This window comes from Cyprinodon tularosa, unplaced genomic scaffold (genome assembly GCF_016077235.1).
Source record: "Cyprinodon tularosa strain WSP-4 unplaced genomic scaffold, ASM1607723v1 ctg87, whole genome shotgun sequence".
Taxonomy (NCBI): domain Eukaryota; kingdom Metazoa; phylum Chordata; class Actinopteri; order Cyprinodontiformes; family Cyprinodontidae; genus Cyprinodon; species Cyprinodon tularosa.
In genome coordinates, this window is record NW_024039640.1 from 2,352,845 (window position 1) to 2,365,632 (window position 12,788).

Consider the following 12,788-nt stretch of genomic DNA (forward strand, 5'->3'; position numbering starts at 1 on the left):
TGACTTTAATCTCAGAATTCTGACTAAATTCTCAGAATACTGGCTTTAATCTCAGAATTCTGACTTTAATCTTAGAATTCTGACATTTTTTTCTCAGAATTCTGACTGAATTCTCAGAATTCTGACTAAATTCTCAGAATACTGACTTTAATCTCAGAATTCTGACTAAATTCTCAGAATACTGACTTTAATCTCAGAATTCTGACTAAATTCTCAGAATACTGACTTTAATCTCAGAATTCTGACTAAATTCTCAGAATACTGACTTTAATCTCAGAATTCTGACTTTAATCTTAGAATTCTGACATTTTTTCTCAGAATTCTGACTAAATTTTTAGAATACTGACTTTAATCTCAGAATTCTGACTTTAATCTCGGAATTCAGACTTTTTTTCTCAGAATTCTGACTGAATTCTGACAGCTGACAAACATGTTAGCACCAAGCCGCAGCCATGTCTCTTTTAGAGACTAAACTAACTCTCTTGCTTTAATCACCTTCTGCTCTTCCATTAATGAAACAGCATCACCGGGACCCCTCTGCGCGTAAAAAGTTATCTAATTCCATAATTTTCTACCAATGTGTTACTAGCCCCCCAAACAACTCACATCTTTGTCAGTGAAGCTGAGTGCTCCCACATCTCTTCCTTCACAGTGCCCATCTACATTAAGATCCAAATTTCTGAGATTAAAATCAGAATTCTGAGGAAAAAAGTCAGAATTCTAAAATTAAAGTCATTATAAGAAATTGATTTAGCGTTAGACTAAAACTAACTAAAATTGCTATTTAAATAAGTGTTATTTATCTCTTCATTTTAGCAGGTAATAAATGATCTGCCAAATAAATTAATATTTCCCCCCTTAAAATAAGACTAAAGACGTTATGCATTTGAAAAGACATAATGGAGTTATTTATTTCCCGTTATTTAAACCTTATTCTTATTCTATTGGCAGATTTTTTTTAGAGACAAACTTTTATTGGCATTTTGTATACACAGAGGAAATTCTCTCATCTATCTGCTTAAATCAAGGAAAAATACACGTATCACAAGAAAAAATGACATATTAAAACTTTGCACTGTATGTTTTCAAAATAGGCCAGGGTTCATTTAACAGGGGCACCCGGGCCCCTTACTAGAGGGGCCCATATTGCAGTCAAGGGTAGATAATGTGAGATCTGAGCTCTTGATCAAGGCGTTTGGTGCTATTCAACTTTTTAAACAGCCAGGCTTGTGTGAAACTGATTTCCGTTTTGTTTGATTTCATTTCTATTTTTTATTTTATTTATTTATTTATTTATTTATTGCATATTAACCTTGTAAGCATGTTTTGACTCTAAAGAAATCTGAGTATAACTAGTTGAGCATTTACCCCTCCCTCCCCAAAAGCCATTCCTCCTCCCCAGTGTGGCGCCGTCATGAGACAAAGCAGCGGACCCCAAAGCAGTTAGCCGGGTACCGCGACGATTGACCAGGTATTATTGATTTTCTCCCCTCTATGAGAAAAAAAATAATCTACTCTTAGGTTATGTTTTGTTGTAGTAAATATTCCATTGACAAATATTCGAATTTAGTGAGACACGCTGAGTTTTTGCAGTTTGGAAAAACACAAATATGAGCTCTGCTAATGTTTCCATTAGCATGCTAGCTTTAAGTGTTGCTAATGTTTTGCTAGTTTGGGTTGATTTGCATGGAAGCTCGTCAAACAAAGAGGATATTGATTATTTTGTGGGTTTTTTTGTGTGGATTAATGTTGGGTAAATAACTACCTGAAGATGGAGTAAAACACATTAAATGAACTCAGGTAGCCGGGGAAGTTTGACTTTGTGCAAAAACTTAGCTTCTAGAAATATGTGTTTTAATATATTGTTTTAAAAGTGTTTTTTCTTTAAAAAAAAAACCCAACTAAAAGTCCTTTTCTTTTGTGATTTCTAATGTGTTTTTAAATGTTTTATACAAGGCTGCCAACTTTTCAGCAAATCTCGGGGTCAGATTTTGAAATAGTTTGGACAGGAAACCCTGTCAGGGTTAGATGAGGATATATGTGCAGAAAGGTTGGAGGTTTTCAGAGGATTTAACTGAAACAAATAGTCAGAATGTGGGATTTTTTTTTAATAGCACAGCAAATATTACTGCGTAACAATAAGTGATCTGTAGTTATGTGGAACATTTTCCCCACAATATACAGGTGCTGGTCATAAAATTAGAATATCATGAAAAAGTAGATTGATTTCAGTAATTCCATTTAAAAAGTGAAACTTGTATATTATATTCATACATTACATACAAACTCATATATTTCAGATGTTTATTTTGTTTAATTTTGATGATTACAAATGACAACAAATGAAAATCTCAAATTCATCATATCAGAAAATTAGAATATTACTGAAGACCAATAAAAACAAAGGATTTATAGAAATGTTGGCCAACTGAAAAGTATGAACATGAAAAGTATGAGCATGTACAGCACTCAGTATTTAGTTGGGCCTCCTTTGGCCTGTATTACTGCAGCAATGCGGCGTGGCATGGAGTCGATCAGTCTGTGGCACTGCTCAGGTGTTATGATAGCCCAGGTTGCTCTAATAGTGGCTTTTAGCTCTTCTGAATTGTTGGGTCTGGTGTATTGCATCTTCTTCTTCACAATACCCCATAGATTTTCTATGGGGTTAAGGTCAGGAGAGTTTGCTGGCCAATTAAGAACAGGGATACCATGGTCCTTCAACCAGGTACTGGTAGCTTTGGCACTGTGTGCAGGTGCCAAGTCCTGTTGGAAAATGAAATCTGCATCTCCAAAAAGTTGGTCAGCTGCAGGAAGCATGAAGTGCTCTAAAACTTCCTGGTATGTGGCTGCGTTGACCCTGGACCTCAGAAAACACAATAGACCAACACCAGCAGATGACATGGCACCCCAAACCATCACTGACTGTGGAAACTTTACACTGGACTTCAAGCAACGTGGATGAAGTGCCTCTCTTCTTTTCCTCCAGACTCTGGGACCTTGATTTCCAAAGGAAATGCAAAATTTACTTTCATCAGAGAACATGACTTTGGACCACTCACCAGCAGTCCAGTCCTGTTTCTCTTTAGCCCAGGCAAGACGCATCTGACGCTGTCTGTGGTTCAAGAGTGGCTTGACACAAGGAATGCGACAGCAGAAACCCATGTCTTTCATACGTCTGTGTGTGGTGGTTCTTGAAGCACTCACTCCAGCTGCAGTCCACTCTTTGTGAATCTCCCCCACATTTTTGAATGGGTTTTGTTTCACAATCCTCTCCAGGGTGCGGTTATCTCTCTTGCTTGTACACTTTTTTCGACCACATCTTTTCCTTCCCTTCGCCTCTCTATTAATGTGCTTGGACACTGAGCTCTGTGAACAGCCAGCCTCTTTAGCGATGACCTTTTGTGTCTTGCCCTCCTTGTGCAAGGTGTCGATGGTCGTCTTTTGGACAACTGTCAAGTCAGCAGTCTTCCCCATGATTGTGTAGCCTATAGAACTAGACTGAAAGACCATTTAAAGGCTTTTGCAGGTGGTTTGAGTTAATTAGCTGATTAGAGTGTGGCACCAGGGGCCATCAATTTTGAACCTTTTCACAATATTCTAATTTTCTGATATGATGAATTTGAGATTTTCATTTGTTGTCATTTGTAATCATCAAAATTAAACAAAATAAACATCTGAAATATATGAGTTTGTATGTAATGTATGAATATAATATACAAGTTTCACTTTTTAAATGGAATTACTGAAATCAATCTACTTTTTCATGATATTCTAATTTTATGACCAGCACCTGTATATTATTTTCCCTATTTTGGTAATTTTTAGAGAATTGAAGTAAAGCAGAATAGGCCCTACTTGAAATACTTGCATTTTAAATGTACTTTAAACTAATTTTGCAACTTGCTTTTATTAACAATTATCTGCAGTTTAAGTAAAATAAACAATGGGAAACTGATAAGTTATCACTGGATTACTGGCACTAATACAGGAACCAGTGCAATCAAATCCCATGCAAATTACACTGTGTATGAATATTTGATAATAGGCTAAGGATTAAAAAGTTTCTTCCATTATTTTATTAGTTTTTCTTACAATTGACAAAACAGCTAAACAATTAAGACCTTCTAGGAGGCTGTAGATTTTTATAAAAACTCACCATGACAGGAGACAGCACTTCTCTGGATGTTTCATTTGGAAAATGTGATGGAAATTAAGTTAACATATTCAATGGAACAAGATTAAGGATAAATTAATAAGATAAGTAATAATAAAATGAGAACATCCATGTGGTTCTCCCTTTATGAATCCTGGATAACTGAGCTGTTCTGCACATCCTCTCTGGATTTGATTTGTCTTTTCTTTGGTGGCTGATCTTATGAAAAATAAAATGCAATGGTTCTTTTTCTTTTTGTGGAGCTTCTATGGGTTCGAGAGGCTTAAAATCTTAAATAATTTAAAAAGAGAATTATCCTAGTGCAGATGAGATAAAATAAAAATAAAAATGACATACCTCGTAAGAACTGTCTTTGTTCAATATCTGGCACAGTGACTAGGTGGGAATACGGGCTAAATATGAACCTGACATGTTCTCATGCGTTACCACTAAGGTTGTATTAAAAACGTGGACTGGTTCTTGATCACCATGGTATTTTATACATAAATAAGTGGAATGGAGTTGAGTTGTCTGTCATTTTTTAGTGTGATAAATTGGGAATATGGAATGAGAGTAAATGAAGACACAGAGATGTGTGAGTCTCACTCCCAATGGGTGAGAGTTCAGGGGTTGACGTTAAGGATTTTTACCAGTTGCCCTTTGGGCAAGTGACTTTTGCATTTCATTTGCCCAGAAACAATTTTTACTTGCCCAGTATAATGTTTGATAAATATAGTTCCTAACATTCATTTTTGTGTATATATATATATATATATATAAATGAAACATGTTTGTTTTTTAAATGTTTTTTGTAGTTCAGTATTTTTTAAGTTTACAGGTTCCTGGTGTGTATCTGCATGCGTCAGATAATGAACTCAAGCCTACATTACCGTGTTAACATGCTTTTCAATCCTTCCTGCACATTCTTTTCAAACTAAACTTTGCTTTAAACTGTTGTGTGCTTGGTAAAATATAAATTGTAATGTTAAAAATCAAAAAAAAAAAGCTTGACAGGTTAAAAAATTAAGACAACGCTTTTGGGTCGTTTTCTTCGAAAGTAGGTGATTTTTGAGTGATTATGCGAATAAAATGATACAGAAACACAGGCAGAATAGCGCTTTCTAGCTTGTTTGTCATTTTGGTAACTACATCGAAATTACTAACCTGACAACAGCCAGATGCATGTCTCGCTCCGCCTAGCTCCACTCACATACATCTGGGAACCCGCCATAGGAATTGCCTTTACTGAAGGCTGGGCCTTATCAAAACTCCTTGCATATGATTGGATAAGCCACTTCTCTGTCATCTTTATTGACGTGCTATTTCAACCACTCACACCGAAGCTAACCCGTGACGCTGTGAGAGGAGGAGCCATTTGGTAGATCAAGCTCTTGCCAAATCCGGTCGGGAGAAGGGCAAAAACATCGTTTCCACCAACAAAAGCCTTCAAAGCCGTTCTCTGATGTTCTTTTAATGAAACAATATCAGATAGTTTGGACAACACAGAAGAAATAGCAGCATCAATGCTAACGCTTGCTTCCTCAATGCGAGCTGCCATTGTTGTTGGAATCTCACGGCCGCCTCTCCACTCCAGGACACACCCGCCCTGCGTCCTGATTGGACAGACCATAAATTCGGTTGGGGAAATCACTTTCAATGAGCGGGTTCCCAGATGTATGTGAGAGGAGCTGGGCGGAGCGAGACATGCATCTGGCTGTTGTCAGGTTACAAAATTACAGCTAGGTGGACAAAAATCACCCGACTTTTTCAAATCACGCGAGAATGTGTACAAAGCAACAAAAATGGCGGCCTTAACGTTTCTGGTTCGTTTTCATCGAATCTCTGTGATTTTAAAATAATTTTGAGTGATAAATAATTTTTTTTTGCGATGCAATGAAATTTGTACTCTACCAACAATAAAACTTCTTGTCCCGCGAGATCGGGCGAGGGTTAACATCGAGCCCTGGAGTTGATAGCCCTATTAATAAATGTGAAGTCTAATGTAAAGTGGTTTATGGTTTTCTAAAATTGTTAAAATTTTTAATCTATGAAGTTTTTTTTCTCTTCTGTAAGATGCAGCATCAGGCTCAGTTGAACATCTTTGATGGTGTTTTTGGCTAATGAGCTCAAGTCTGTCTGGTTAACATCATAGATCTACCTGCATGTTTCTGCCTTTTTTTACAGGATGTTTAGGAGTCCAAGAGTCCTGGTCTGGGCGTGTCCCCTGAGGTCTCCCCGGCTGTTGAGAGAACCTTACCTTTTTGCTTTCTCTGAACACTTTGGCTCTGCGTGGCTGGAAGTAAGACACATTTATGACAGGAGATGTGAGCAAATGGCTGAAAAAGACACAAAGGCTTTATGCCGTTCCGCTCAGCTGTCTTCTGTCGGTGCAGAATATCAGCTGGGCGGTCATATATGTGAGAAACTCCCCTCCAAAGCCACTTTGAGAAGCCATGATCACCCACCTCAGGTCTGTGCCAAAACCAAAGTAGAATCTTATCTTTTCAGCACCCTCTGGGAGCGTCTAATCAACAGCACTTTCTGGCCTTGGGATCCGTGTCAGACTACATTTAGTGTCGTCAGTAAAAGCCGATGCAACCTTCTCCAGAACTGTCTACACCGCAAACACAGCTCTTATAACACTTTCAATATGGCGGCACCTAAACGCTGGATCTTAAACCAGTTCCACTGTCAAACACTGGCCCTGCATCAAATCCGAACTGTTCATCAGGCGGCGCCTCGTGTGGCAGATACCTGGAGGGACTGCCTGTCTCCTGAGAACGAAAACAGATGCCGACAGATACTGCAGGCCAATTGGAAGCTCTACGACATGGACAAAATCAGAAAAGGAGCCAGTCATACTCATGGGAAGAACAAGGGGAAGTGGGCCTCCATCTTGGTTTCCCTCTGCCACAGTGAGGGGGGGGCAGCATTTCTGTTTACTCTGCGCTCCTGTATGCTAAAAGGCAAACACAAAGGAGACGTCAGGTTAGTGGAAGACTTGGAAAATCAGTTGCAACCATGTTAAACAGCTGCATTCTTTATGTTTTATTGATTCTGAGTACTAATTTATGTTGTTCTTGCAGCTTTGCCGGTGGAAAGAGCGACCCGTCAGACAGGGATGTAGTGGCCACCGCACTGCGGGAGGCCAGAGAGGAGCTGGGAGTCACTGTTCCCATTGAGAGGGTCTGGGGGGTCATGAAACCTCTGAGGGACGCAGTGAGTTAAACTTATTTGAACACTAACTTTAATTTGACTCTTGTTAAATCCACAGAAATTATAATTTAATATAAAAAACAAAAACAAAAGGCTTTTTAAATAACTGAAAGTCATTTTTAAAATATCCTAAGTGAGTTTTGAATATTTTCTTCATTGCAAAATTATCACATTGATTACATCTTTTTACCTTCTAACACATTAAAGCCATAACGGCCTAGCCTGGGTGCCATTCCGAACTTAGTCCCGCCCACAAAGTTTGAGGTCGGGGAAGTTCGGTCTGGCTCTGCTCCATAGTAGCGCGAGTATTATCGCCCACTGTCAGGCGATCCAATCAAATTGTCAGGGCGGGCTTTATACGATGATGGACAGATGACCAACAGTAACGTAATCAACCATGTGACCAATGCGCGCTTGGGTGACAACAATAATGGCTGCCGCTGGAGAGTTTAGGTGTGTAGATTCTGCTATTAGGTCTGTTCTAGAAGATATTGACAGCAAATTAATTTTAAAAGAGGAACAGAGAAACGGGATCAAGTCTCATCTTCTTATTATAGGCGTGCAACTGCACGCTTTGATTTTTGTGGACAACAACTATGCGTCGCTTAACATACGTCACGCACTCCGCTGCTCTTATTGGTTGTAGGTCTATCCAATTGAGTGCAGAGGCACTTTTTTCCCTGCTTCGTTCAAAACACGCCCCATAATCACAGCTCTATGGAGCAGTATCAGACTCATATTCTGACTAGAATTGAGTCGGACTACGTCGGGCTAATAACGGCTACTTTAAAAGGATTTAATGTAAAAAAAAAAAAAGGCACAACACAGAAACACATCATTGAGATATGAAAGTAAATGAGTTCATGAGTAACTCCATTAATCAAGCTCTCCTTTTTTCTTTTCCTTTTTGCTGCCCTATGACATTTAAAGTATATTTAATATTTCTTTCATGGAGTGGAGAATTTTTACACAGCTTTTCCAAACATCTGCTTTATTCAGGATCCTTCCTTTAAACTTACAACTGATATTATTTTGACAAAAAACTAAAACTACTGGGGTCAAAATGTTCAGCTTCTCTGATGCTAATAGTCCGCTGTGCGTCTCTTTTACTGACTAACAGCACAAACTTGTTTTTTTGTAGTTTGTGTTTCTGGAAAATCTCCAGAGGATTCTCACTTTGCAGATCTTTCAAGCTCTTGCATGTTATCGTGTTCTTCCAGCAGCGACGCCGGTCACCTGTACACCCACAGATTTTCAGTAGGATTTGAGGTAGGGGCTTTGTACTCAGCAACTTTAGTTGGCTGGAGGTAGCTCTGGGTGTGGCATAGGTTCTGGGTCGCACTCGTGTCGACAGAAAGAGTCACCTGATTTTTCTTCTAACTGCTGGAGAATTCAAATTATTCACATAACCACTAATTCCTTCCACCTTTACAAGGTGGGCCTAACACAGCAAAGCATCCCCACAGTATAATAACAATAATAATATTTTAACTTTATTGATCTCACATTAGAGAAATTTACCTCTGCATTTAACCCATCCCCTTGGGTAACAGTGGGTTGCCATTGTGCGGCGCCTGGGGAGCAGTGTGGAGGTTAAGGGTCTTGCTCAGGGACCAAGAGTGGCAGTCTGTGGGAGTGGGGCTCAAACTCAGAACCTCAGGATTCCAAGCTCTATACCCTTACCATTAGTCTGCCACTCCCCTAATATGTTGCATAATGTTCCCACCACCATGTTTTATTCTGTTCTTCCAGTTATACGCCTCCCATAAATACAACGCATAAACTAAGGCTACGTTCACACTGCAGGCCTTGATGCTTAATTCCAGTTTTTTTTTGCTTTGCCGTTCACATTTCCAAATATATGCGACTTGTATGGGATCTTCTGTGTGAACTGCAGTCATACAACGCAAGTGTCCCGCATGCGCAGTAGAGGACGCAATGACATCACAGGCCAGTGTGCTCTGTGTTCACGGAAGTAAACACAGCGATCTTTCCCAACCATAAAAACACAATCTTTTCAAGAAGGTTAAACATAAATACTGCTCTCCGCATCATCGTCTGCCCTGGTTGTTGTTTTTCTTGCCGCTTCTCCATAGCAGGATGCAGAATAGTGACCTTTGTCGGGTATTAATGGCGTTCAGTTCTGATGAATTTGACCTGGCCGTTCAGACACAGGTCACATTTGAAAAGATCAGATTCGTATCGGATTCAGGACCACACAGGCAAGCGGCCTTGGTTGCATTGGAAAAAATCGGATCTGTGTTGAAAATATCAGATCCAGGTTGCATACGGGCCAAAAAAAATCGGATTTGATTCACTTCAGGCTGCCTTATGAACGTAACGAAGTCTCTGTGGCCAAAAAGCTCTAATTTGTTCTAATCTGACCAAAGAACTCGCCTAAAGCCTGCATAATCTTTTTTCAGGTTGTCCTCAGCGTGTTTGTAGTCTATTTCTGTTTATAGCTCTAGAGATTTTCTTTTTTTCACACTATAATTCCTGACTTTTAAGTCCTTACCGGGTGTTTTGGCAGTTCTAGCGTCTCTTTGAATGTCTTGATGATGCTACTTACTCCACTTCTTGACACTTCAAAACTCTGTGATCACTTTTTACTTTCTTCACCTCCTTTGTGAGCATCAACAGTTCTCTTTTCTCACGTCAAAAATGAATTCTTTTGTTTTTTGTTTTGGCTTAATGCTTCCTCAGACATGGCTGGTTTGATGGCTCAAACCCATTGGATCACCCTCAGCTTTCATTTGACAGACTGATTGATTACAAGCTGTAAGCATTACAGAGCCAAAGCACCTGATTAGAAAGCAGAGGTTGGTGTTATAGCTCAATAAAAAGGTCAGTAATGCTAGTACCCAAAATCGGTCTTTGAGGTTAAGAATTTGTTGATGTGTTTAAAAGCACTTGGGAAATTTTGCGAGAAAAAATACCTTACAATTTCACAAGGCAATCTTACATATAAAGTTCTGTAATGGAGACAGAAAAGCAAAATCTATAACTATTACTGTGAACCAGTAATGTTATGAGATGAGCCGAGGCTTTGAGGCTTGTGTCGAGGCTTATGTCATTTGGGGGAGGAGCCAAAATAGATCTGAAGCCTTGCTACCCCGCCGTACCATGTGACCGCTTCAGGAAGTGGTTCAACTCTCCCGGAACTTCGACAGGCATTTAATCAGCCTCAGTATTCAGTCAAGATGGGGGAGTTTTTTTAGGAGAGTTGCGGTCAGCTGGATAGAGTTTGGATATATTCTAAGAATAGATTGGTTGGAAAAACAAGCATCTAGTTGGTTAAAACTAGTTTGCTTAGATTAAACAATGTAATGATCATAATCTGAGCAAACCACTGGTTACAGTTGTAAGATTAGTGTTAAGTGTTATTGCTTTTAAAGACATTGACTTCCATTCCTGAGGTTAGTGTTTCAAAACTCCCTTCAGACTTTTGAAAGTTGCCATAAAACTTAAAAAGTATTTTGGCTAATGTGACTAATTTTTATTGGTTTGCCCTTGTATAAATATAGATTAGGTAAAAACATTGCCAAAGTTGGTTAGTTTAACCAAAAGATTGGTTGAACACAACTTCCAACCTAATCAAAACCAAAAACTGTAGAAAAACTATTACTTTTGAATAAAAATGACTAACTCCTTTCATTTTTCTCATCATTGCCCAATTTGCACAAACGCTTTCACTGTATGCTTGAGCTTATTTCCATAAAATGGCAGAAAAACAGTGTATGTTAAATGATTTCTCTTCTAAGACATTTTACACACACAAAAAAACTTACAAAAGATTTTATTATACAGACCAATCAATAACAATTTCAAAGAAACTTAAATGGGGGAAAAACAACAGCAAAAATCACAGATTATATTACTAACTGTAGTTCTCCATTCCACCAGTAGGTGGTGACATGTTCACATGAAGTTTCATGAACTGTGGGGATGGTTGAAGCAATTAGCCAAAACGGTTCAATGCCTCATGAGGCTTCATCTCACCATCACTACTGTAAACCCAGCAGTTATGAGAGATGACTTAATGTCTGTTAGAGAAGAAAAGGGAATAAAAACATAAAAATTAGACCAAGAAAGCTAGAAAAAAGTGAAGCAGAGGTTTCAAGAATGTCAGCTTAAAGATTTTCAAGCCATCATGGAAAGAAATCTCCCTCCAATAAAGCCAGCTGGATGGCTAAACAAACACTAGTAAGGTTCCCCTTTGTGGCGCTAAATACGGATGAGAGCTGGTAGAATACTTTTTAGTGTAAAGATTCACTTTCCATCAAGGAAACAATGTTAAATATGCAGCCTGGGCTTTAATGACATGGCTTGGATTAAAGCAAATGTTAAAATAGCCTAGTCAAAGTCCAGACTTAAATCAGACTGAGAATCTGGTTTGAATTTGACAAAAAGGTGAGAAAAATCCATGATTTGGGACTTCCTTTTGTTGTGAGTGAGCTTTATATGTTGGTATTTCTCCGCAGTCAGGGATGATGATCGCTCCAGTGTTGGCTAACCTTGGTCCACTTGAGGAGTTGGCTTTCAAACCGAACCCAGAGGAGGTACAGTCAGATATGCAACACAATCTGTTGTTTTCTTTTTATCATGATTTGACCCAGTAATATCAGGTGTAATAGTTTGGTTTCATGTTGGAAAATATCCGCAAATTTGATTTGTTTTCCAGGTGGACGAGATCTTCACCTTGTCCTTATCGCACCTGTGCAATTCCCAGAACCGCGGCTACACAAACTTCCGTACCGGTGACAAGTACGGATACACCCTTCCAGTGTTTCGGAACGGGAAGCATCGGGTGTGGGGTCTGACTGCAGTCGCACTGGACAACACTCTGAAACTCATTATACCTCCATACAGCTCTGTTACTGAGGTGTTCAGTGCTTGAACACGTTTTCCTGTGTAGCAAACGTGAATAATAAGTGAAAAATTTTCTTTCACTTCCTCAGATTTATAGTTATCCATTTCCTGTTGTGTTTTATTGTTTACTTTGTATTGGCTGAACATATAATGATCTATTTTGATTAGAGAGCTCTGCCAGGTTTTGCTAAACTTACTGAAGAAAATGACAGTTTAAACTTTCCTTTTCTGGTGTTTTTTTTTTTCAAACTAATAAATTGAAGGAGTCGATATTTTTTTATGAAGTCCTGTATATTGAAACAAGCACATCTATAAAAAAGAGCCCAATGATTGCCTTTGATCATGTTAACCTCATTATTTCCTTCTTGATTGAACCCAGACTGATATTAAAGCCTAAATAATCAGTGTTTTATAACTGGAACAATGTAATAAAGATGATTTTTAAAGCAACTTTTGTTCCCATTATGGCTTTTAAATTTTTACAGTACTGACACGAAAACAATAAATAAGGAAAAAGTCAGTTTAATATTTCTGTAGACATGTAATGTGA

General features: G+C 38.6%; 1 protein-coding gene across 1 annotated transcript; it reads left to right on the plus strand.

Moving 5' to 3' along the window:
* The first annotated feature begins 1,382 nt into the window (after positions 1 to 1,382).
* On the plus strand, positions 1,383 to 12,688 carry nudt8 (nudix (nucleoside diphosphate linked moiety X)-type motif 8). Its single transcript, XM_038273392.1, has 5 exons — positions 1,383 to 1,471; positions 6,338 to 7,141; positions 7,240 to 7,372; positions 11,851 to 11,928; positions 12,051 to 12,688. The coding sequence occupies exons 2-5, from the start codon at positions 6,339 to 6,341 to the stop codon at positions 12,264 to 12,266; spliced, it is 1,230 nt and encodes a 409-aa protein (XP_038129320.1). The 5' UTR covers positions 1,383 to 1,471; position 6,338; the 3' UTR covers positions 12,267 to 12,688.
* Positions 12,689 to 12,788: the final 100 nt, after the last annotated feature.

Excerpts from the sequence above, each read along its gene's own strand:
- nudt8 (XM_038273392.1), top strand. The coding sequence starts at position 6,339 with ATGTTTAGGAGTCCAAGAGTCCTGGTCTGGGCGTGTCCCCTGAGGTCT. Across the intron at positions 7,142-7,239 it reads AAACACAAAGGAGACGTCAG|CTTTGCCGGTGGAAAGAGCG; the intron begins GTTAGTGGAAGA and ends TTGTTCTTGCAG. Across the intron at positions 7,373-11,850 it reads TGAAACCTCTGAGGGACGCA|TCAGGGATGATGATCGCTCC; the intron begins GTGAGTTAAACT and ends ATTTCTCCGCAG.